This window comes from Pituophis catenifer, unplaced genomic scaffold (genome assembly GCF_029215685.1).
Source record: "Pituophis catenifer annectens isolate HBS135680 unplaced genomic scaffold, rPitCat1.0.hap2 SCAF_1, whole genome shotgun sequence".
Lineage (NCBI taxonomy): Eukaryota > Metazoa > Chordata > Lepidosauria > Squamata > Colubridae > Pituophis > Pituophis catenifer.
The window spans coordinates 15,623,638-15,648,402 of NW_027256881.1; the positions used below are offsets into that span (position 1 = coordinate 15,623,638).

The 24,765-nt window shown below is 38.6% G+C and overlaps 1 protein-coding gene across 3 annotated transcripts in view; it reads right to left on the bottom strand.

Moving 5' to 3' along the window:
- Positions 1-24,765, bottom strand: part of CAMKK1 (calcium/calmodulin dependent protein kinase kinase 1) — a 145,294-nt gene that overhangs the window by 27,636 nt on the left and 92,893 nt on the right. For 2 of the 3 annotated variants that reach the window (XM_070932092.1, XM_070932091.1), the window contains exons 5-12: positions 23,810-23,861; positions 20,283-20,416; positions 17,304-17,340; positions 14,677-14,698; positions 13,229-13,317; positions 4,814-5,013; positions 4,014-4,067; positions 3,489-3,562 (exon numbers count right to left, since the gene is read on the bottom strand). In XM_070932092.1, the coding sequence (XP_070788193.1) occupies positions 3,489-3,562; positions 4,014-4,067; positions 4,814-5,013; positions 13,229-13,317; positions 14,677-14,698; positions 17,304-17,340; positions 20,283-20,416; positions 23,810-23,861 (662 nt within the window). The remainder of the gene's footprint in view (positions 1-3,488; positions 3,563-4,013; positions 4,068-4,813; positions 5,014-13,228; positions 13,318-14,676; positions 14,699-17,303; positions 17,341-20,282; positions 20,417-23,809; positions 23,862-24,765) is intronic. The other variant, XM_070932093.1, reaches the window with a different exon arrangement.

The following is a 24,765-nucleotide window of genomic DNA, read 5'->3' on the forward strand; positions in this document are numbered from 1 at the left end:
AGAGTGAATGGAATTAAAAATAAAAGTGATGGAATAATTTTGTGTGAAATTGAAGTGACAGAATGCTGAAAGAATGTCTTACCGAATTGTATGGGAATGACAGTGATATATCAAAGGACAGAATTGGAGCAAATACTGTATTATCCATGTTAGCGCTCAAGAAAAAAGTGATGAAAAGAAAGTCGTAATGCTGTGAAAAATGTTGGAAAGTGTTAAGCTTTCAGATGTAGATGTTGTAATTGGAGAAAATATTAACATGGTTTGCTTGTACAGCTAGTCCTCAATTTACAAGCATTCATTTAGTGGCCATTCGAAGCATAATGGCACTGGAAAGAGTGATTTATGAGCAGTTTTCACACTTATGACCATAGCAACATCCCCATGGTCATGTGATCAAAATTCAGGTGCTCGGCAACTGGCATGTATTTTTTGACAATTACCACATCCTGGGATCACGTGTAACCTTCCCCGCTGGCTTTCGACAAGCAAAGTCAATGGGGGAAGCCAGACTCACTTAATGACTGCATGATTCACTTAACAACTGCAGTGATTCGGGGAACAGCTGTGACAAAAAAGGTTCCAAAGAGGGGCAAAACTCACTTAATAACTGCCTTACTTAGCAATGGAAATTTTGGGCTCAATTCTGGTCGTACGTTGAGGACTACCTGGAGTGTGGCACTGCAACCTGTTTAATAAGTATATGTGAAAACTACATCTGTCCATGACCATGGAAGGTTGTGGTTATGGTTCTCCTAAATAAAGGTAACAAGAGCAAACAGAAAAGCTATAGAGGAAATAGTTGGTCAAGTATATCTGGAAAATTCCAATAAAAAATGTAAGAAAGGTGAAAATAGCAATAGCAATTAGATTTATATACCGCTTTACAGTGCTTTATAGCCCTCTCCAAGCAATTTACAGAGTCAGCATATTGCCCCCAACAATCTGGGTGCTCATTTTACCCACCTCAGAATGATGGGAGGCTGAGTCAGCCTTGAGCCTGGTGAGATTTGAATTGCCAAATTGCAGGCAGCCGGCAGGCAGCAGAAGTAGCCTGCAGTACTGCACTCTAACCACTGCACCACTGTGGATCATATGGAGAAGCTAAAGTGCTAAAGGGAAATTTAGAATTCAAGCAGACAAGCACTTGCCACATTAACACCCCCAGATCTAACAACCATCGATAAGAAAGATTAAAAAAAAAAGTCTAGATAGTGGATGTGGTAGTACCTGGAGCTAGAAGAGAAGAGGAAGAATGGGAGAAGATCACAAAATTCAGGTAGTCCTTGAGTTATGATAATTGAGCCCCAAATTTAGGTTGCTAAATGAAATATTTGTTAACTGAGTTTGCCCCATTTTACGACTTTTCTTGCTGCATTTGTTAAGTTAGTAACACAGTTGTTAAGTGAATATGGTTCACTTCTAAATTTTGATCATGTGACCATGGGGATGCTTTAACATTCTTAAGCGTGTAAAACGGTCAGAAGTCACTTTTTTCAGAGCCGTTGTAACTTTGAATGGTCACTAAATGAACTGTTGTAAGTGGAGGACTACCTGTACAAAGACCTGCAAATAAAAGTAGAATGACTGTGGCAAAAGAAAGCCAAGATAGTATCAAAAGTAATAGCTGCCTTGAGTGCAATCCCAAAATATCTGGAGCACCATTGGGCATTGGCAAAATCACCCACAGTCAATGGCAAAAGTAGCTTTACAACTTACATCCTGTAATGACACCTTTAATTATTAAACAACATTTGCCAATCCCAGGTTCTTGGGAAAGAAGAGTGTAAGAAAAGGATGTGTGAAGTCCCCTTGGTTGTGCAATGTACTTAAATATAGCAATACACCTCCTTATACATGTATATATAAGGAAGGTGTGTTGCTATATTTTAAATCAATGTCAACCAAGGGGACATCACAAATACATGCATGTATAAGGAAGTATGTTAGCTGGAAATATAAACATGTGCATACTTTTGTATGTTGGCGATGCCATGTTTTTGACTGACAAATTATCTGCAGAGAATGTTAGATGGATTGTATGATGTCACAGGGAAAACAGATCTGAAAATTAATGCATCTAAGACCAAGGTAGTTGTGTTTGATTGGGAAAATCGAGTTAATGAATTCAAGTAGCATGTATTCATTAACTCACCTAGGTAAATATGCTTAGTAGCACAAGTAGATGTGTTTCTGTACTTGGGCAGAGGGTTTATTAAAAATGGAAAAATGGATGGAGAAACGTTAAGATATGCAATGTAGGTAGAAATGTGTTCTTTATTTGTTTGTTTGTTTGTTTTTATCCATTTATCTATCCATTAAGAGAAGTGAAAAATGCTGTGTAGAATGGCTGCTTTTCTTTACTTCATTATATGGACGTGAGCATTTTATATATCATAAAGAAAATGGAACACAATTGCCCTGGAGTATTTAAAAGTGGAGCAAAATGAAATCAGCAAGGTCAAGAGAGAATGGGTACTAAATGAATGTCAATAAATACAAAGGTTACTGACCTGTAGCAAAGGTTGAGAGAATAATTGAGATGATTTAGTGCGAGAGAGAAATAATCTCAAAATCTCAAAACCAATATATAACAGAAGGGACAAAAAGAAAGGAGAAATACGTTTTTGACTGAAAATTATTTCATCCTCAAAAAGAGAGAGTTTTATGAGACATCCTTTCCAGGCTGTCACTGAACAATATGAGAATCACTGAGGAAATAAATACCAGTAAAATAACAAATTATACAGCATACATTATCTATTATAATGTAGGAAATGAGGCATCCATAATTTATAAAGTAGCTGGAGAAAGTGAGACAAGAAAACGAAGGAAAGAAGGTTACAAAGCATGGAGCTGCTAACTGAAGACTACTAGGGTGATGTCCTCTATCTGATGGGATTACAACTCCCCAGATCTTCAGCTGTCTACCTGTGGGATACTCCCTCAGCCCATGTTCCATGGGTTCAATCCTTTCTTTCATCACTAGCTGCTCCAGATGTTACCCCAACTGCAAAAAGACAGGTGTACTTGCTGTTTATTGGCATGATTACCACCTGTTTGGAATGGACAAAACTAGATGTTCAAATGACTCCTGTTGAGGAATTCTGATTGCAATAGTTCAGGGGTCTGCAACCTTAAACACTGAAAGAGCCATTTGAATCCGTTTCCCACTGAAAAGAAAACATCAGGAGCCACAAAACCCTTCTCGTGCCTGACTATTTCTTGAGCAGCCCCAAAACTAGCATATGTAGTTGGATGAAATGTTCTGTTTTCTTCTGAAACTTTTCTTTTCTTGGATTTATCCATGGTTAGCCTACCGGGGGTTGAAAAGCTCAATAAATTGCATGCCGGCGGGTGTCGCACATTGATGGTTGTGACATATATTTTGAGTGACAGGGAGCCGCAGCAGAGCGGTGAAAGAGCCACATGCGGCTCCAGAGCCGCAGGTTGCTAACCCCTGCAATAGTCAACTCCACAAGTCTACTTACTCTTCTGGAAATTCCACGGGCTTGTTTTTGATCTTGTTGTGAAGCGCCAGGATGAATTCATCAATGAAGGGACACTGAAAAACAAATAATTTTTTCCATTCTTTTTGGCCTATAGAAAACCTTACACTGACAGGAACAGTTAAGGCTTAGGCCCTAAGCATCTTTTTATATATATATAAATATATATTATATATTTAATATATATATAAACCGAGAACACCAGCCTGAAGATGACGAATGAGACTTCGTCGAAACGTCGCCAAGACACTTCCAATTTTACGTGGGAGAAGACCCGAATAACCATTATCTATCTTATGGGAATGCTTAATCCTTACAAAAAAGCTAGTTTCCAGATATCATCTTGAGAAGGCTAAGCAATGTTTAACAAGGTGCTTCAATCCAATACATTGATGCAAATTTTAGTATGCCTTATTGGGTGAAAAGGAAAGTGGAAAGACCTAGAACAGATGATTTAACTCTTAACACCCCCCTACAAAAAGTAGCCCCCATTTACAGATTCCTTACCTTCCCATATACAAAACAAAAGAGAGTGATACCCATTGCCCAGACATCTAGAGCCTGAAAGAAAAAAGAAACATTTATTTAATGTATTTATCTTACGTTTTAACATTTTTTACTTCTCATTTTTTTCATGGTCTGGCACTATATGCTGGTTTGAGGATTTCCCCTCTCTTGGATATGTTTTTTCTAAAGGTTTTTTGTTTGTTTGTTTGTTTGTTTGTACTTCTGCTAACCTTGGAGTTTCCCTGAGATGTGATGATAATACCTTCTTACATGTGGACAATATCATTTTTGGCTGGATAAGTATTAGTCTTCATAAGCTGAACATCAGAAATAAAGGTAATGATTTGAAGGTCTGATACTAAACATACCGCAGAAGATGGATATGTTCATACAGCTTCTGAAATGCTCACAACTTTCTCATGAAAATCAAGAGAAGTGGGGTCTTATATAAATAATAGTGTAGGGCATGGGTGTCCAACCTTGGTAATTTTAAGACCTGTGGACTTCAACTCCCATAATTCCCCAATCAGACATGCTATTTGGGGAATTCTCGGTGTTGAAGTCCACAAGTCTTAAAATTACCAAGGTTGGACACCTCTGATGTAGGGCGAACAGTAGAGTGAAGAAAATATTGTTATTGGGTTAGGCATATTTATTTCTGATGATTTTAATGTTTTTATGCTGTAAGCTGTCCAGAGTTGCCTTGAAATGAGATCGCCAACAAATGTAATTAATAATATATCTTACTCCCTCCAATTGAATGTGCACGCTAAAGCAATATAGAAAAATAAAGATTCTACCTTTCCGCTGAAGCTCTTTCCAGAATCTGAAATAGTTTCAGGTGCCATGAAGGCTGGGGTTCCAGCAGTGCTGGAGAGCTGGGCATCACTGCCTTCAAACTGATTGCTCACTCCAAAATCAGCAATTTTGACATGTCCATCATCCCCTAAGAGCAAGTTTGATGGTTTGATGTCTCGGTGAATGATCTTCTGATAATGCACTGGAAAGGCAAAAAAGAAAACATGGTGTCCAATGGTAGCTAAAGGACTAACTACTTCCATTCAATATTATCTTATAAGAATTCCAAATAGGATGTTAGGGTTCCGATGGGTGCCCTAATTAAATCATGAGTCTCGAGCCAAGCTTCAAAAGAAATCCAGTTATTTATTAGGAGCTTCATGTCTGCACATTCCCAAGTGGAGCCAGCTCTGACCCTACATAATTTACGCTCCAATTATGACCCTGTTTTCCCCCTCCCCCCAGGGTGTGTCATCAATCACATTTGCCAATGGAGCAATTTCGAGGGTTGTAGAGGTCACTCCCCTTGGCTGATGTAGGTAACCCTGGGATACAGCCTTGAGAGAGTTAAGCGTAGACTGTGCATGTCTTTGGCTGCTGTGCCATTTTGCCAGTTTCCCATCCCTCCTGGCCTATGGCAATTTAAGAGCAGACCAGGGATGCTTTGCAGGTTGACATAGGATGGTTGCTGTCTAAACCCTTCTTTACTGATTGTCTGTGTCTCTTGACCTTGGATTTCCAAATTTTCTAGCAACAAAGATAGCCTCATAGGCTTTACGAAAAATCAAAACTGTTGTAGGATAATATATCTATTAAATCAGCTCAGGTAACACAAACTACCAGTAGCAAATACATTTCTACACCTCCAGATCTTTCCATTATGAAGACCCCCCTCAATTCAAGGGCAACTTCTAGTAACCACATGCATTATTCATGATGTTTTCTTGGCAAAATGCAAACTTTTTTAAAACAGTAATTTCTCAATTTAACCTACAGTTCTGGGATTTCCTGATGGTTTCTCAATCTATTTAGCTTTTTTTTTATCAACTAAGGTTAGTTGGGCACTGCTATCTAGTCTTCAATAGGCAAGATGGTATAGGGCAAGATAGCCTGTTTTTTTCAGTTACAGTTTTGTGAAAGGGCTTCAAATAATTAGTATTAGTATTAGATTCAGTATCAGATGTTATGGGTTGCAAAATAGACTACTTGGTTCCTAGGCAATTTTGAAAATCAACAAATTTTTTTCAAAATTGTTTCCAGTCTAGCCATATTTATCCCACTGTTGTTTCTGCTTATCACCATTCAAAAATAATATATGAATGTATTTTTTTTGTAAAATATACATTGCTTTTCTAAGACATCATAAGATGTCCTTTGAGGCACTCCGTAGAAGGATATATGTTAAACTTAATGACTTATCCAATTTATATCTTTCCTTTCCCTTGGTAGAACATCACAAAAATGCAAAGATATTTTTAATAAGTTAGAAACAAGGTAATTTAAATCAACTTAAACTTTGCAAATATCAAAATCATTGACATTTAAAAACCTAACTGAGGAGATAAGCCCTAATTGTTCTGGTAAAAGCAGACAGAGTGAAAATCTGAGCGCAGATCCCAAGGGAGTAGACTTTATTTAAAATTAGAGATGTGCAAAACTCCCACTTCATCCAGAATATTGCAAACCACTTTCAATTTGAAATATTAAATCCTGGAAGACTACCAAATCCTCTTCAGAACTATCAGACTGGTGAGATCCAGAAGAAAAATGTTCCATTCTAAGAACAGTAACTTTTTGTTATTATAAAAATCTAAAAATGTTCTTCCAATAGCATTGGAAGACAAAGGCTGAGAAAGACCAGTATAAAAAGTTGCCTTAACATGTCAACACTAGGCCCTGGCAAACAACGGGAAGTTTTTTAATTGGACTGCTGTCTCCATGACATCCGTGAAAATTCACAATCCATAACAGACACAGTAGGATCTGTCTGGGGTCCAGATAAAGGTCCAGAGACAGGAAGAGGTTTCTATGACTGGAGATGTTATTTATAAAGAACATGAAGCTTTGGTGGATTTTTGAAATACCCACAATAGCATTTGGAATACTGCACACTTGGAATACTGCATTCAGTTTTGGTCACCACAATGTAAAAGAGATGTGGAGACTCTAGAAAGTGTGCAGAGAAGAACAACAAAGATGATTAGGGGACCGGAGGCTAAAACATATGAAGAATGGTCGCAGGAACTGGGTATGTCTAGTTTAATGTAAAGAAGGACCAGAGGTGACATGATAGCAGTGTTCCGATATCTCAGGGGCTGCCACAAAGAAGAGGGAGTCAAGCTATTCTCCAAAGCACCTGACGGCAGGACAAGAAGCAATGGGTGGAAGCTAATCAAGGAGAGAAGCAACTTAGAACTAAGGAGAAATTTCCCGACAGTTACAACAATTAATCAGTGGAGCAACTTGCCTCCAGAAGTTTGAGCAGGGGTTGGATTAGAACACCTCCAAGAACGCCCTTCCAACTCTGTTTATCTGTTATGCTAGCACCTTTGATAGATTGAAAACTATGCAGATAGTCCTTAACTTTCAACTATTTCATTTAGCAACTTCAAAGTTGCAACAATTCTGAAAATATATATATAAGCTTTGTCACATAGGTTGTAAAAATCAAACTAAATTTAACAGTCTTTTCCAGATTCAGATTCAACATATTTGCCTATTATGAGGGAGAAGGCGGCAAAAATTCAGATTGAAATTTTATCCATTTGTATCTAATAGAGTCCATAAAAGGAAGATTTTATTATGGCCTTTCTACATCATTTTCTGCAATACTATTTCAAATACTAAGGCCTTTTCGTTGAGCATGGGGGAGATTGATTTGTTTTAATCTATTTTCAATCACTCTTACGACAACTGTGAGCAATTAAATTACTGTTGTTCATTGCAATGAAATGTTTTATTTATTGAATCCTTGCTACTCAGCCTACTGAATTATACTATCATTGACATATTGATTGAGATTCTGATACAAGTTTAAAGAATAGGAGGTTTGCTTAGATTAAAGATCCATCCTGTTTCCATAATGGTTCAATATGTTTCTGGAATTCAACCAAGAATGAAGGAAAGGCAAGACAATATTACCTTGCGAAAACTTAAAGACGCTTTATCATAAAAGAGACTCAAAGGGTTTTCTGCACCATACATCACTGCAATTTCATAATATCTAATCGCCACCAAATTTGATATAACAAGCTTTCAAGTGAGAATGTCCCAAAATGAACCAGTGAAAGAGGATTGAGAGTGGTGGGCCGATTAATCTATTTCTCTTCAAATGGGTATTCAGGTTCATGAATCGCTAATTATCTCCTTTATTTGGGGGGGGTGATTTCCATTTTGTACAGCGTGGAAACTAAGACAGCATTTGCTTTAGAAGATCGTAACTTTGTGGCTTTTGGCACCACAGACGTAAAAGGATCTGAGATTCTTTCTCCTTGCAGCAAAAACTTCCGAATCTGTATGTGATCTGCATCTCTAATAACCAGAAATATTGCTGCAGCAGCTGAACTGCAGTGACTAGGTCTTTTTGAGGATGGGATTGTTGCCTGCACATTCCTTTTTAGATAATTCCTTCTATCCAAATGGAAGTCTATGTTTGAAACTAAAAAATGTACATAATCGTAAAAGCTATTCTGCTTATCTATGATCCTACTCCTACCTCCATTCTGCACCCAGAAAACTGCCCACACCAACATGTGGCTTATCTTGTGAGACTCATGGGGTCAGAAATGAGACTGCTTCCCTATCAGATAAAATCCATAATCAACAAAAATAGGAACCAAGTATGTGGGCTTGGAAGATGACCTCCAGGATCCCCCAATCTCACTCTTTCTTTTCTTGGGAATGAAAACTTCATCACAATGAATATCTGACTATCAAGCTGTGTGTTCCCTGGGGGAAGACATCTTCACACTCTGGAATGAGAGCCAGACAGCTGGAGTACTTAAAACTACCCATCTCCAATGTCAAGATGTACTGCTGTGCTTGATGTGAAGCCTAACAACTACTGTGTTTCTTTCTGTTTGAGCAAAGACATGAAATTAGACTTGCTAAAAAGGGGCAAAATAGAAGATAAATGAACATCTACTGGAAGGTCACGGGGTGATCTGGAGAAGATGGATGAGATTTTTTAATTATTTAAGAAGAGCTATAGCACAAAATCTCCATTCTCCATCCACAGAGATGTTGAAATAGAAATAAAAAAATATCTCCAAACTTGTTTCTCTTTGAACATCTCTATTCCCCAGAGAAGAGCAATTCTATTATTTATTGCAGGAAAGGTTTATATTGAAGTCTGTGCCATCACCAAGGCCCTGCTGGATTTTTTAAAAGTAAGACAGAAATGAAGAACAGCAATTATCTTCCCTGATCACCTTTCCTTTCTAACCAATTTTTTTTCATTGAAAATCAACAGGAAGAAATCAATCTATGCCCACTCCAGGGAGGGTACAAATATCAAAGATTTTTTAAAAAAAGAATCAGACACAGCATACTCTTTACCACCTGCAGGGTAAACATAAAACAATTTAATTGCTACATAAAAATTACTCAAGGGCAGGGGTGAAATCCAGCAGGTTCTGGAGAACCGGTAGCAGAAATTTTGAGTAGTTTGGAGAACCGGCAAATATGACCTCTGGCTGGCCCCAGAATGGGGTGGGAATGGAGATTTTGCAGTATCCTTTCTCAGCCACGCCCACCAAGCCACGCCCACAGAACCAGTAGTAAAAAAAAATTGGATTTCACCACTGCTCAAGGGTAAATATTGTTTCACAAAATAAACTTATATAAAATATCCATGTTGTTATGTTCTGGGTGAAGAATGGAGGTGAGGCCAGAGTGATTTCTAACAGCTCTTTATTCAATATTGCCTGTGAGGCAACTGTTGCTCCCTGGCTGACACAGCTCCTTTTATAGGGAAGCTGATCAGCCCACAACCAATTAGGAGAGAGTATTTTCCCACTCCAACAGAGGACCAGACTGAGAACTTCAACTGACAACTATATACAATACATAAGACACATTAATTACAATTATTTAAATTTCTTGTAAGTGTAGGGATCAGACTCTGCTTAAAGTTCTGTCCTCTTAACAGAGAGTTGTACTAGAATAGTGTGAAAGAGATGAAATATTGATTCAAAATAAACCTTCACATTGGGTTGCCCAGATGCATTTTGAATGCTTCCTCAGTGATCTCAAGTCTTCTCATTAAAATACTACCAGTAATGCAGTCATTGCTGTCAGCACTAGATCACTGAAGGTCAGAAGGCAAGGCATTCACTCTCTGGACTCATAATTTCTCAAAGAAACTATGAAATGTCCCACTGTGGCCATGTCTTCCTTTCCACTTTTCAATGTTTAGACAGATGACATCAAGGAAGAAAAAAACACCTGGGCTCAGTGGCTTCCAGGGGTTTTACATGTGTTTAAAACAAGTATAGGCTACTCTAGGGTGCAAAAATGCAACCAGGTGACCTCATATGATCAACCACAATCACCATAGTTTATGCAGCTCACTTCACCCCCCAAACGTTCATTTCATATATTGTAATTTGTGAAACCTTGTCTCCAAATAGGTCTGGGCCCTGCCCACTTTAGAGATCAGTTTCTAATCAGATCAAGTTTGTGAACCTTGGAAATCTACATCCTTAGCTTATTGGCATGATAGTGGCTTTTTGTATCAACATGCTTTTTGCCTCATAACAAACTCCCTACCATTTGAGGAGGGGGGTAGAGAAAAATGTGTTACCAATAGAGGAAAATGTGTTTCAATTATATTAGCACATTGCACTGTCTGCCGAGGCTGCTGCTAACTGCATTAAATTGGATTAATGGAGAAATCTCCTGCAATTCAAGGACAAAATGCAACCTCAAAGGGCTGCTGCTTCACTTTACTATCGGCTTCATGTAATAGAGCAGAGAAATGATTTAGCACCTATCAAAAGAAATCTGCAGAGGAAAGTAACTGAGGTGAATTGGGAGATAGTATCTGAGAGATGTTCTTTTTCTCACAAAGGCCAATTTGTGTTAGATCCATAGAAATATAAAGAGAAGGGACCATGAATTGAGAATGCTATACTTGCTATATAATCAGACTGCCTACCAGTGCTGCCCACTGACTTACCCTGGTCTGGTAGCCCTGCAACCTGCCTCATCACCAATAAGCATGGCCAAATTCAGAGCTGGCAAAGGGATGATGAGAGTGGTAGACCTCCTGACATAGGCCCAGCAAGGAAAAAAAATTATCAGCCCAGTTTTGGAGATTGAACCTGAAACCTTTTGCATGGAAAGCACATGTGCTCTCTTTAAACCGTGAACAAGCAGCCTTATGGGACCTGGGAAGCATCCCTTTTTGATGGTTGCCTCTTGGTTCTGAAACAATCTCCCTCAGATAGGTCAGGGTAATTTTTTCCTCTGTCCAGTTGTGTCTGACTCTAGGGGGGCAGTGCTGATCTTCATTTCTTAGCCAGGGAGTCAGTGTTGTCCAAAGATGCTTCAGTGGTCATGTGACCAGCATAACAAAGGCATACAGAACGACATTACCTTCCCACCAAAATGGTACTTATTTATCTACTCACATTTGCAAGCTTTTGAACTGCTAGGTGGGCAGAGCTGGGGCAGTGTTTATATATGTGTATTACATTTAGTGTGGTTTGTATTGCTGTATTATTTATTCTGGATAGTATTACTTTTTGCCTTTAAACTGTACTATGTCTGGACACACTGTATGTCAGGTGAAATATAAATATTTGTAGTACTATGGTAATAACAAATAATTATAGTATGAATGTCCCAGTGTGAAATAAACAGGCTCAGAAGCAGCTTAATTAAACCTTCGAACTAAACTAGTGTAAACAACATCTTTTCCATTAGTATTGAATTCAGTGCCTTGAGAGAGAGATTCTAGAAAACTGCAATAGAATTGGTCTGTGATTCCAGGAAACACAGCCAGAGATCAACAATAGCATTTGGTTACTTGTGGTTTAAACCACAGATATTGTGTTTCCTCTCTTGTTTGTCCCAGTCAGGATACAAATGGTTCCCTAGGGAAGTTTGTGGCAACTGCCCCCATGTTAACCATGCTGTGTTTCCAAGATATAATCAATAGCTGTTACAATTCATAGAAGGAAAGAAGTCGGGGATGGTAAAACATTGATTTCCCATTCTTGTTTACACCAGCTGGAACCATTTCAACCTCACAGAGTTTTGCTGCTTGTTCTGGTTTTTAAAGAATGCAAGATTTCTAGACACTCTGAGATATTCTGTGTCATTTTTAGGGCTTAGGGCACAAATTGGGCAATAGCAGCCATGTGTAGAAATGTTTGCAATGGAGAAGTCTAAATATACTATATATTGGGAGAATTAACAGATAGGGACTGGAAGTCACTTTCATTGGAAGTGATATTCAGCTTCGATATTGATTTGATTATGATTAGTCAATTTGCAAAGATTGTGCCTCAGCCTGTAGCCCTGGATATGGGACAGAGCCCACCTGTTAGCTTTGCTAATGGTAGTTCATTCATTCATTCATTCCATTTCAATTTATATGTCAGCTCATCTCACTTGTGATTCTGGGAGGTGTACTCAATTAAAGCACAAACTAGCAATCACAAAATTAAAACCAATTAAAAACAGCTAAACACTACAATTAATATTTGTTTGATGCTCAGCTACTTTGGGTTTTTATTTTTTATATTGTTATGTCTTTTAATTAGTTTTGTTATCAGTTGCTGAGAGCCACATATGTGAGATGGGCAGCTATATAAGTCAAGTCAGTCAAGTCAAATCAATTATGCTCTTTCCCTGGTGTGAATTTTTCCAGTGATATATCTCTCCATGATTGCTTTGAATTGTGTTCCTCATATAACTTATATTTTGCCTAGTAGTGACTGAAGTGTCTTAAGTCACCTCAGTCACTACTTAGATTGCTTAGAGAAATAAATAAAATCCTAGAATGATTGAATGGAACTCAACTTACTGTATGGTCTCATCATTTCATTCAGCGTTAGTATCATTTTAGAAAATTACATGATGTTGTAGGTGCCCACTCCAACAACGAAGGCTGCTGAATCTTGGCTTAAGTTATTATAAACCAACTTCTGCTCAGAAAGTGATATTATACAATTTAATAAGGGTTATGTAGACTGGTGGGTTTGTCACAGCAAAAAGTACTTCCCCTCCCCAAAGTTGAGGAATTGACTATATCTGAGCCTGCTCTGAAAATGTTTTTGAAAATGTGCTGAAATGTATGCATGAATTATGGTTCCTTTGCTGGAGGATCATTTTAAGTATTAAGGAAAGAGGCACATCAAAGGGGGAAAAATCCATCAAGGACAATAACAACTCTCTTACTTTATACTCACAGTACTCAATGCCCAAGACAATGTCTCTGAAATAGAGCCAAGCTTGTTCTTCAGAAAAAGGATTGTCACATGGCACCTCCATGACAGGCCTAAAAAATAGGGTGCAAAGAGCAAGACAAATATTTTACCAGACTGTAACAGCCATTTTCTTCTGTATTTTTAATTATTTTGATGAGGTAAGCTTCTGAGGCTTGTTCAACAATTCATTTTGCGATGTTTCATTAGGAGTTCATTTTTATTTTTGGTGTTGACTGTGGTTTATCACTTTTATCAATGCCAAGTTGTAGAATGATGTATTGTAGCGTATGGGATGATTAGGGAGGGGGGGAAACCAATCAAAGCATAGCAACACAGGCTACTTCCTTCCAGTTAATAGTCCAAAAAAGTGGGGAAGAGGGATTCATAAAAACATGGGGGGAGGGGAGGTCTTTTAATCTCTCCCTGGCCCTCTGCCCAAGGCAGCAATCCTCAACCATCTCAGACAAATGGCTGTCCACCTGTTTGCTTGAAAACCTGCATGGACAGAGCCCATGACTCCAAAAAACATTGGATAAGCATTGGACCCCAAGAAGCAATGGCTGTTTCACTATTTAATATTTCTTACAGTTGGGAAATCATCACTCTTAATTTCACTCATTTCTTTATTCAAGTTATATCCACCTCTCACCTAAATGCTGAAGGTACTTAACCAGGGACCTCCCTACATTTTATTCCCACAACAACTATCAGGATGGGATTAGATTAGATTAACAGAGTTGGAAGAGACCTTGTAGGTCATCTAGTCCAACTCCCTGTCCAAGCAGGAGACACTACACCATTTCTGACAAATGGCAGTCCAATCTCTTCTTGAAAGCCTCCAGTGATGAAGCTTCCCTAGAAAGCTTTATCTATGGATTCTTGTCCTACCCTCAAGCAATAGAGAGAATAAACCCACACAGTCTTCCTTGTGACAGTTTTTCAAGTGATAGATTCACTGGATTCTCAAGGAGCTGGGAGGTGTACATAGAATAAGAGTCAAAAGAGCCAAAATGGCACCCATGCCTATTTTTTCAAAGTCTTGTTTAATGATGCCATAACTTTAATGGTGCTGATACAGATCATCCAGCAGATGCTGCTGCTGAGCAGAATTTAAGGCCTATTAACAGTCATGCAATGAATTCTGATAGCAATAGCAGAGTTCATTGTACTGCCCCATAGCATTTTACAGCATTCTCTGGGCAGTTTACAATGTAATCATTTTTTGCATATTGCCCTCAACAATCTGGGTCCTCATTTTACCAAACTTGGAAGGATAGAAGGCTGAATCAACCTTGAGGCCCGTAAGAATCAAAATTCAGGCTGCGGGCAAAGTTTGCTTGCAATACTGCATTGTTAACACCCAAAATTGTTAGGCTTTAATCCCTATAATGTGGCATTCACACAATCTTTGTTTATTATAGATTACTTACCCCTTTGGGAGGAGATCGAATGCTGAAAAGAAAAGACAGCTCTCAGCCAATGCACTTTTAGAAAAGCAATCATCCCTGAATTAATTTCCATCTAATTTCCAACATAAAGCATTTTCCTAAGATGTTATAGAAAAAGTCCATAAATTTAAACTGTTAAGCTTAAAATTGATTGGGAGAATGTGTTTGTAGGAAAAATCAACAAAGATATTAGCATTTACACTACTAACTTTATACTAAAGCAAACAGACCTTCAAAATAAGAGTTAAGCAAAAGTTCTTCATGAAAGGACTTAAGAGTTCCAAACAAAAGACTTTCAGTTTTCACTTTTATGATCCCCTATTTCCAAAGTCCTGTAATAATCCCATTTGTAGAAAATAGGGCAACCATTTCTTTGATTTCTCACTGTTTCCAGAGAAAAGGGAGAATCTATTTGCCCAGAGTCATCTTTTTGGAAATTTTACCTTTTGAATGCCACTGATGATTGTACTGGTGACAGAACGGTGCCCCCTATTCCTAACCCTCTCAACCGCTGCAGCATGATACCATGGTCGATAGTATCAAAAGCCGCTGAGAGATCTAATAGGACTAGGACAGAGGAGCAACCCCTGTCCCGAGCCCTCCAGAGATCATCCACCAACGTGACCAATGCCGTTTCAGTGCTGTATCCCTGCCTGAAGCCCGACTGGTACGGGTCCAGATAGATAGCTTCATCCAGGTGTCGGGGAAGCTGTCGTGCCACCACGCTCTCAACAACCTTCGCCACAAAACGAAGGTTGGAGACTGGATGGTAGTTGGCTAATTCAGCCGGGTCCAGGGAAGGCTTCTTGAGGAGGGGCCTCACTACCGCCTCTTTCAAGGCGGCAGGAAAGGCGCCCTCACTCAGAGAAGCACTTATAATTCCCTGGAGCCAGCCTCGTGTAACCTCCCGGGAGGCCAGTACCAACCAGGAGGGACACGGGTCCAATAAACACGTGGCGGCACTAATCTTACCCAGAACCCTGTCCACATCCTCGGGAGCCACAGGATCAAACTCCTCCCAGATAATATTCTCAAGACCTACCCTCGTCTCCTCCCTTTATTAACTTTGTCTTTATTAACTTTGTTTAATAAATAAATAATATTTCCAGTCTAATTTTGATTTTGATTTAAAAAGCTGAAAATTATGTAGTGAAAAATTGCATATTTTTTCTGCTTCAGAGTTCTCGGGGACCGCAAATTAGAACAGAGTCCTATATGAGGATCAGGGATTGAAGCTGGCGACTCCCACTCTAGAATACACTGACCTCATCTGTGGTTTTAGAAAGATACTGAGTAACCACACAGCACCATTCTGAAGCCATTAAAAAGTGACAGCACTATTTCCTGAGGCCACTCTAGAGAATTCTGCAGGGGAAATATTGATTGTTAAACCAGAGTACCACTTTGTGGTGCATTAGAGTACTCTTTAAAAATAAAAACAAGAAAAATGAAACCAGGTTTGTTGAGCTGAATTCTGTTTACAAAGGAAAGGGAAAAGTAAAGGACAATCTGTATATAAGGAAAAAAAAATCCACTGCAAAATAAGCAGATAAGAATCAACTTCATCTACTGAAGTTAGCAGCATAATATAGAAGGTAAAGGAGATAGAGATATTAAGGAACCGTTAACTAGGGAAAACGGCAGGAAACATTTAAGTTCAGAACAAGATAATATTCAGGTAGAGGTAATTTTCGATTTATGATGAAAATTTAGGTTGCTAAGTGAGATATTTGTTAAGTGAGTTTTGCCATAGTTGTTAAGTGAATCACTGCAGTTATTAAGTTAGTAACACGGTTTTTAAGTGAATCTGGCTTTCCCATTGAACTTTGCTTGTCAGAACATTGCAAAAGGGGATCACATGATCTCAGGACACTGCAACCATCATAAATATGAGTCAGTGGCCAAACATCCACATTTTGATGACAATGGGGATGCTGCAATGGTTGTAAGTGTGAAAAACAGTCATAAGTCACTTTTTTCAGTGCCGTTGTAATTTTGAATGGTCACTAAATGAACTGTTGTAAGTTGAGGACTACCTGTATCTCCCCAATTGACTGGTGTATAAAAAGGAGAGGAGATACAGCACAATTAGATCTGCAAGATTTTGTTATAACCTATCTCAACAGAAGTAACCTTAGCCTTCTTGCACAGTAGAGTTCTTGGTCTGATTTATCTACTGGTCTTGACATATCAAAAGATTGAGGGCAAAAGAAGAAAGGGACGACAGAGAATGAGGTGGCTGGATGGAATCACTGAAGCAGTAGGCATGAGCTTAAATGGACTCCAGAGGATGGTAGAGGACAGGAAGGCCTGGAGGAACGTTGTCCATGGGGTCGCGATGGGTTGGACACGACTTCGCAACTAACAACAACAACTTGACATATCATCATATTCTTGATGGTGATATCAGTCTCCCACTGCAAATGATTGCCCTGCTTCAGGATAAATAGGAATATGGCCCTGAATCAGTGGAAGGTGCTAGTAAACATAAGTAGAACTATAGTCATGTCCTCTTTCTGAGTTTCCCAAACAGATTGGGTGCTGTATGAACCAGAAAGTCTCACTCTGCTCCAGCATAGCCATTTCTTATATTCTTCTACATTACTCACTCATGTATAGATTGTCCTCTGCAGGATCATCCAGTACCTGAAAAGAAGAATATATATCTACTTCAACTTCTGAACCATCGGTCTCTTTTATCGCATACTACAGGCAGTAATGATGCCCTAAATGGCAGCACTGTTAACATAATTCTCCCCAACCTAAAACTGTTTTGAAACTGCTACTTTCAGAATTAGCTATGTTGGCTAGAAATTATCCTCCCTACACACTTAGGTTGTACCAAATAGGGAAAGGGTGATCTAAACCAGGTATCTCCAACCTTGGCAACTTTAAGACTTGTGGACTTCAAGTCCACAAGTCTTAAAGTTGCCAAGGTTGGAGATCCCTGGTCTAAACTATCCTGACTGGGACAATGGAAACTGTAGTCCAACACATTTGGAAGGAACTAGGTAAGCTATCAACTTTTTATTTTTATACAACTAAAGGGACAATAAAATAAATTCCATAGATACAGCTTGGAAAAAAGATTCAATTTGTCATCAAAGGGGGCATGAAAACATGCTAATTTGGGGGAATCTAGAAATGAACAGATCCCGTTATGCAGACAATGGATCTGACGTTTTCCCTTTTGCTCCAGAGGGAAAAATTAAAATAAATGTGTGGGAATTACATTGCAAACAACTTTTAATCAAACTTTCGGGGAACCGGCCCAATGATTACAGCTGTTTTCTTAGAAACAACTGCCTTGCAAGACAGTAGCCGGACAGTGTCCTTGAGCCAGTCACTTTCTCTCAGCCCTAGAAAGGAGACAATGACACACCACTTCTGAAAAACCTTTCCAAGAAATTGCAGGGACATGTCTAGACAATCTCTAAGAATCAGAGACGACTGAACAGAAGAAAACAAGAACCAGAACTTAAATACATGCAGTTACAAAATGCTTTCAATTCCCTCAGCACTTCTGCAAACTTGCTCCTGCCAATTCTTTGTTGCAGATATAGCAATAGCACTTAGATTTATATACTGCTTTACAGTGTTTTACAGCCCTCTCTAAGCAGTTTACAGAGTCAGCATATCACCCCCAACAATCTGGGTCCTCATTTTACCCACCTCGGAAGGATGAAAGGCTGAGTCAACCTTGAGCCTGGTGAGATTTGAACTGCCAAATTGCAGGCAGCAGAAGTAGCCTGCAGTGCTGCACTCTAACCACTGCGCTGCCAAGGCTCAATATACGTATGCATGGATGACACCTTACAAAAAAGTGACTTTATTTGTATTGCAATTCCTGATTTGTTTTATATTTTCTTTCTTCTTTCAGAGGAGAGTTCTTCATTGAAGAACACATGTTCCTTTGAACATTGTCAAGAAGCAACAGGAAAAACAATAGAAATACTTAACTATGATGCAAATATTTCTTGATATCAACAATTTCCTCCTTGTCCTCATGACACTTCATCTTGTTCTAAGCTCATGGATGGGACAGCTCTAAGTCACCACTAATTGTACAAGCATTAAGGTTGTGTTTTCCTCCTTATTCTGAAACCATCCTTACCATCCATTATTTTGGAAACAAATTCAGGTGACCAGTAGTGAGAGTACTGAGGGAGGCACTTATGGGGTGTATTAGCAGATGCCCCCTCTAGTCTTTGGTTAACCTCTCCTGCTGCCTTTCTGTTATTTATTTCCTAAAGATGTGAACACAGTGGCATTCAAAGCTTTTAAAAAACTACTTTGCAAACAGATAGTCCTTGTTTGGCAATGACAGTTGGGACCACTAACTCTGTCATTAAGCAAAGGGGTCACCAAGTTGGAAATCATATGACTCCCACTCCTTATTCCTCTGCCCTTTGGAATGCTCACTCCAGTACTGGATAATTAGTAAGAAGAGAAACAGTGTTTGTATTTACATTCATTGCAAAGTAAGGGATTTCAAGAGAGTAAGCAAATTCACAATGGGGAATACATATCAAAAGTAATATAGTGGTGCTGGCGGTCCCAAGTGCAATCAGGGCTGGCACTGCAAGCACACTACACAAACAACTGGGTATATTCCCCACTGTGTGCCTCCTTACTCTCTTAGAATGCCTTCCTCTCCAATCTCTGGGATCTGTGGAGGAGGAAGAGAAACAGGTCAGACCCAGGACACGTTGTCTATATTTTTTTTTCTCCCACCCCACACATAAAGCAAGAGAGGGATTACAAGAGAGTAAGCAGGCACACAAGGGGAGAGATATACTAATTGCATGCTCAGAGCTACCGGATTTCTTCCGATGTGTATTCCCCATCATGCACCTGCTTACTCTTTTAAATCTCTTCTTCTCCAATCTCTCCACTCTGCATGAGAGGGAGTGGGGGGGAACGACAAAGAAAAACAACAGGTCAGGCACAGAACAGCATGTACTGACTATAATAGCGATCATGTGTCTGATGTTGCAAAGGTTGTAAATGCAGGCATTCATCGAAAAATTATTTATTCAGCACCATTGTAACTTTGAACGGTTGCTGAATGAAACAGTTGGTAAGCAAGGACTACTTATAAAAGGGCCCAAAATAGTATAACAGTCAGAAAAGGCATAACCCTGAAATCCCAGGGACAACCTTCTTCACTTTTGCCTTTAGAACACAAGCCAGACATCTGTAAGTGGTGACTATTTTAAAAAGTGAAAAGAAAAAAAAACTCCTTTAAAAAGGTTGGTTTTTCAAACAACCACTGCTAGTAGCACTCAACTTTGTTCAAGATTCTTGTTTATTTTCCCAGACTTTACTCAAGTTTTGTTATGACAAAACAGGAACTATGAGGAAGTCATAAAATGCTGAAATCTGGGCAAACCGTTCACTCATAATCTTCCATACAAAATTCAAAAGAAAAACCAACAGCAAAAAAATGAAGAAGTCTTGATCTATCATGCTCACTTTGAAACCAAAACTAAGAAAATCCAGAGTTTTAAAATCCAGGAAGAAATTCAATTAAAGGGAGTTTTGGAAAATCCCAACCTACCTCATGCACAGAACACAAGCAAACAAACCTCAATCAGCTTGACAATGTTGATATGGTCCAACTTCTTCAAAATTGCTATTTCTTGATATATCCGATCTAGAGGGGCCATTGGCTTCATCTGTCCACTTGCAGTGGTTTTCGATCCCCGAGGTGGAGGCCGGCCTTTGGTAATGAAATTAAAAGACATCTTGTAGTGAGAACTAGTTTTCATGTTGCTTTGAGGTTGATTTTTTTTTTCTCCCTAGCTTTCAGGGATATCCATGAGAACTAAGAAATATACCCAACTAAATTCAGATGCATTTTACTTCTCTGATGATCTAGACTTTTGCATCAGAGATTACAGAACTTGCAACAACAAACTAAGATACAGTTCAGAGCTACTTAATCATTCATACAAATGTTCTTTCTCTGAGAAAAGAAGCCAAATCTGTTCACATCACTCTGACAGCGATAAATCCAGGAAGCAAAGCCAAAAATAGCAGTTGCACTTCATTCAACCCTTTCCACTTTTTTTTTTTTAAAAAAAACAGTAAATCCAGTGGACTAGTTTCTGGTTTAATCAATCTTTGAGTAAGCCCCCTGAAATCAAGAAACAACAGTCAAGGCCTTTTAATTTCAAGAGAACTACATCAAGTACAATTTAATTATGAACGCACTGGCTATGTTTGCACAACACACTTAAGAAAAACTTCATGGCTGCACATCTACAAGATACCAAGCCTTGTTAGTCTTAATTTTCACTTACTTTATTTTCTTAGCATGTTGTGCAAGTCCAACTCATTTTCTAAAATTTATGATTCCAATAATTGTGCATACCCAAAAAGCAAATTAATGCAAAACCAGACTTAGAATAACTTTAGATTTAGAATAACTTTATTGTCACTTTGAATGTACACTAATCAGCATACATTAAATGAAATTTAAAATGAAATGTTGTTGTATACAGCAACTCAAAGGGTCACCATATGCACTACATAAACGTGACTAAATAAATAAATACATACATACATAATTATGCATACACCAACATAGCCACATATATTATATGAGGTTACACATGTGATGTGAAATAAAGAATATAAGTGAAATTGTGACTCTCCAAATGCTGTTGAATTCCCAATTTACATCAACATGGAAACTTGGCTCAAAAATAGTAACTGTGAAAGGGATCTTGGAGTGGACGATCACTTAGCCAAAAAAGCTAAAACTGTATAATCCTTGGTTGGATAAACAGAAGCATAGAAACAAAATCATATGAAGTATTAATACCACTTTATAAAGCTTTAGTAAGGTCACACCTGGGATGCTGCATTCAGTTTTTGTCACCACATTACAAAAAAGATGTTGAGACTTTGGAAAAAGTACAAAGAAGAGCAACTAAGATGATTAAAGGCCTGGAGACAAAAACATATGATGAATGATAGTAGGGATTGGATATGGTCAGTCTAGAGAAAAGAAGGACTAGGGATGACATGACAGCAGTATTCCAGAATTTGAGGGGTTGCCAAAGAAGAGGGGGTCAGCTTATTTTGTAAAGCACCAGATGGCAGGAAAAGAAACAATGGATGGAAACTAACCAAGGAGAGAAACAACCTGGAATTAAGGAAAAACTTCCTAACAGTGAGGACAATTAACCAATGGAACAGCTTGCCTTCAGAAGTTGTAGGGGTTTCACCAGTAGAGGTTTTTAAGAAAAGACTGATAGCCACCTATCTGAAATGGTACAGGGGTTGGACTAGAAGTCCTCCAAGCTCCCTTCCAGCTCTATTCTGATTGATTGATCTATGAAAACTGATGGAACCTTGTAGCAACAATCTTTGGAAGGTCATATATTGTCCATCCCTGTTTTAAGTGTTTTTCTGAAAACACAACCTCTACACAAATATCTCCATATGCTGTCAGGTATTGTGCATTGACAAGTTCTTTGGTATTTTCAGTGACAACTAACCTAAAGCACATTAAAAAAAGTAATACACAATGCCACTGTCAGACAGCTAGATTGGCTAAAGCTTCCTGGCTTGTAAAAAATGAAATGCTGCATAGTAGATATCCATGCAAATCAACTCTGACCATGTGACCCATTGTAGTCATGGAAAAAAGATGAGTACAGTGATGCATTTATAGTCCAGTAGAAAACCGCCATCTCTCCTCAGCGTTTCAATAAATTACATTTCCAGGAAGAAAATATAAAGTGATCCAACATTATCAGACCATCCTTTCAAACTAGCCTAACAATTTAGATACCAAGTGAGCCTTGGTTAATTTAAAAGCAGATGTCATCTGCTATGGCATACAAAAGAAGAATGGAAATAGGAGCTTGAAGCTTACTGTAATACATTTGTATTGGATGTGATCTGTTTTACCAATGTGCTTTTTAAGAAGTCTATTTTTTTGTAATACATTTTTTATTGTTTTTGTTTCTCTTCTATTCATTTTTTCACATTATCTAGCTGGAGTTCTGCTTTTCAGTGAAAGTACAGGGTATATGGATTTAACAAGTAAATGTGAAATGGAAAACTGCAGTGCCTATTAACTACTGAGTTGTGCCTTAAAATTAAACTTAATTAATCCAATCCCAAATTGCCCAGGCAGGCAATTTTTTCAGCCTTAAGTGCCACATAGCCTGCCAGGTTAAGCTGGAAAATATCAGGAGTACATAACGTTTAATGAGTGGTGTGCGGTGATTACATGCCAGAAAAGGGAAAAAGAAATAATTAGTATACTTCCAAAGAAATGTAGTTAATATCATTCAGTCATATACTGAATGAATTAGGATTCTCTTTTGTCCCCCAAGTAACAGTTTGGTAGCAGCTTTTGGAGAAAGGGGGCAGACCCAAAGATTGGGCGGGACACCCAACTCTGAGGACTCAGGTTTACAAATTTGACATAATGAATGCAGATGAGGACATGCAATTTTTCATTTTTTACATATGAACACATGGATATAATGCTATAATTCCCTTTGTCTCTCTCATTCACTCCCACACCGCACTCTCATTTACTAAGTGTGGGTTGAATAAAGGCAAACCATTTGAAAAGTTTATACCTCATAAATTCTTGGGATGTAGCAGGACAAAGCTTCATTTCAAGAAGAAATGAATGCAAAGAATTTATGAGGTATGGGCTTTTTGGGTGGATATCCATCTATCCATCCATCCATCCATCCATCCATCCATCCATCCATCCATCCATCCATTTTATTTCCTTATCAGTAGATAGTTTGGTGTAGTGGTTATAACACCAGGCTACAAACTAGGAGACTGTAAATTCTAACCCTGTCTTAGCCACAAAGCCAACTGGGTAACTTTGGGCCAGCCAACCTCTCTCAGCCCTAGGAAGAAAGCAAGGGTAAACCACTTCCGAAATCTTTAGTCTAGCCAGTTGCTAAACATTGTACTAACTCAAAGGCAATATACATACATACTGTCTATACATATATACAATCAAATTTAGTGAACCACTGCCACTCGGAATGTACAACACTGGGATTTTAAAAAAACCTGATTAAATGGAAAAGTTTGCTGTGTCTTTATGCCTTGACACACAGATACCTACGTGGAAATCCATACTGTTTTAACAACTTCTTCTTTGAGAGGACCTTCATGGCCTGCGGGCAAAAGAGAAAGAGAATAACATTAGAAAAGAGTTTCTGTAGGAGGAGAAATTTATTTGATGCTCCTGACAAGAAAACCAAACGTTGGTGGTAGAAGTTGGTCACCCAGGCTCAACAGGATATATCTAAAATAAAAGCATGATGTCATTTCACTTGTGAGTCAGAGGTTTAAGAAAGCAGGTAGATAGAATAGAATAGAATAGAATAGAATAGAATAGAATAGAATAGAATAGAATAGAATAGAATAGAATAGAATAGAATAACAGAGTTGGAAGGGACCTTGGAGGTCTAGTCCAACCCCCTGCCCAGGCAGGAAATCCTACACCACTTCAGAGAAATGGTTATCCAACATCTTCTTAAAAATTTCCAGTGTTGGAGCATTCACAACTTCTGCAGGCAAGTTGTTCCACTTATTAATTGTTCTAACTGTCAGGAAATTTCTCCTTAGTTCTAAATTGCTTCTCTCCTTGATTAGTTTCCACCCATTGCTTCTTGTTCTACCCTCAGGTACTTTGGAGAATAGTTTTGCTCCCTCTTCTTTGTGGCAACCCCTGAGATATTGGAACACTGCTATCATGTCTCCCCTAGTCCTTCTCTTCATTAAACTAGACATACCCAGTTCCTGCAACCATTCTTCATATGTTTTAGCCTCCAGTCCCCTAATCATCTTTGTTGCTCTTCTCTGCACTCTTTCTAGAGTCTCCACATCTTTTTTACATTGTGGCGACCAAAACTGGATGAAGTATTCCAAGAATCCAAGAAGTCATTGATGCCATTGAGGCTGAAAGTCCCTCCTCGGGACTTCTCTTTTTCTAGCAAGAAAAAATGGTCATGCACCCCTATCAAGTAAGAATCACCATCATGCATGGAAGAAAGATTACTCTCGCTTCAGCCCCCA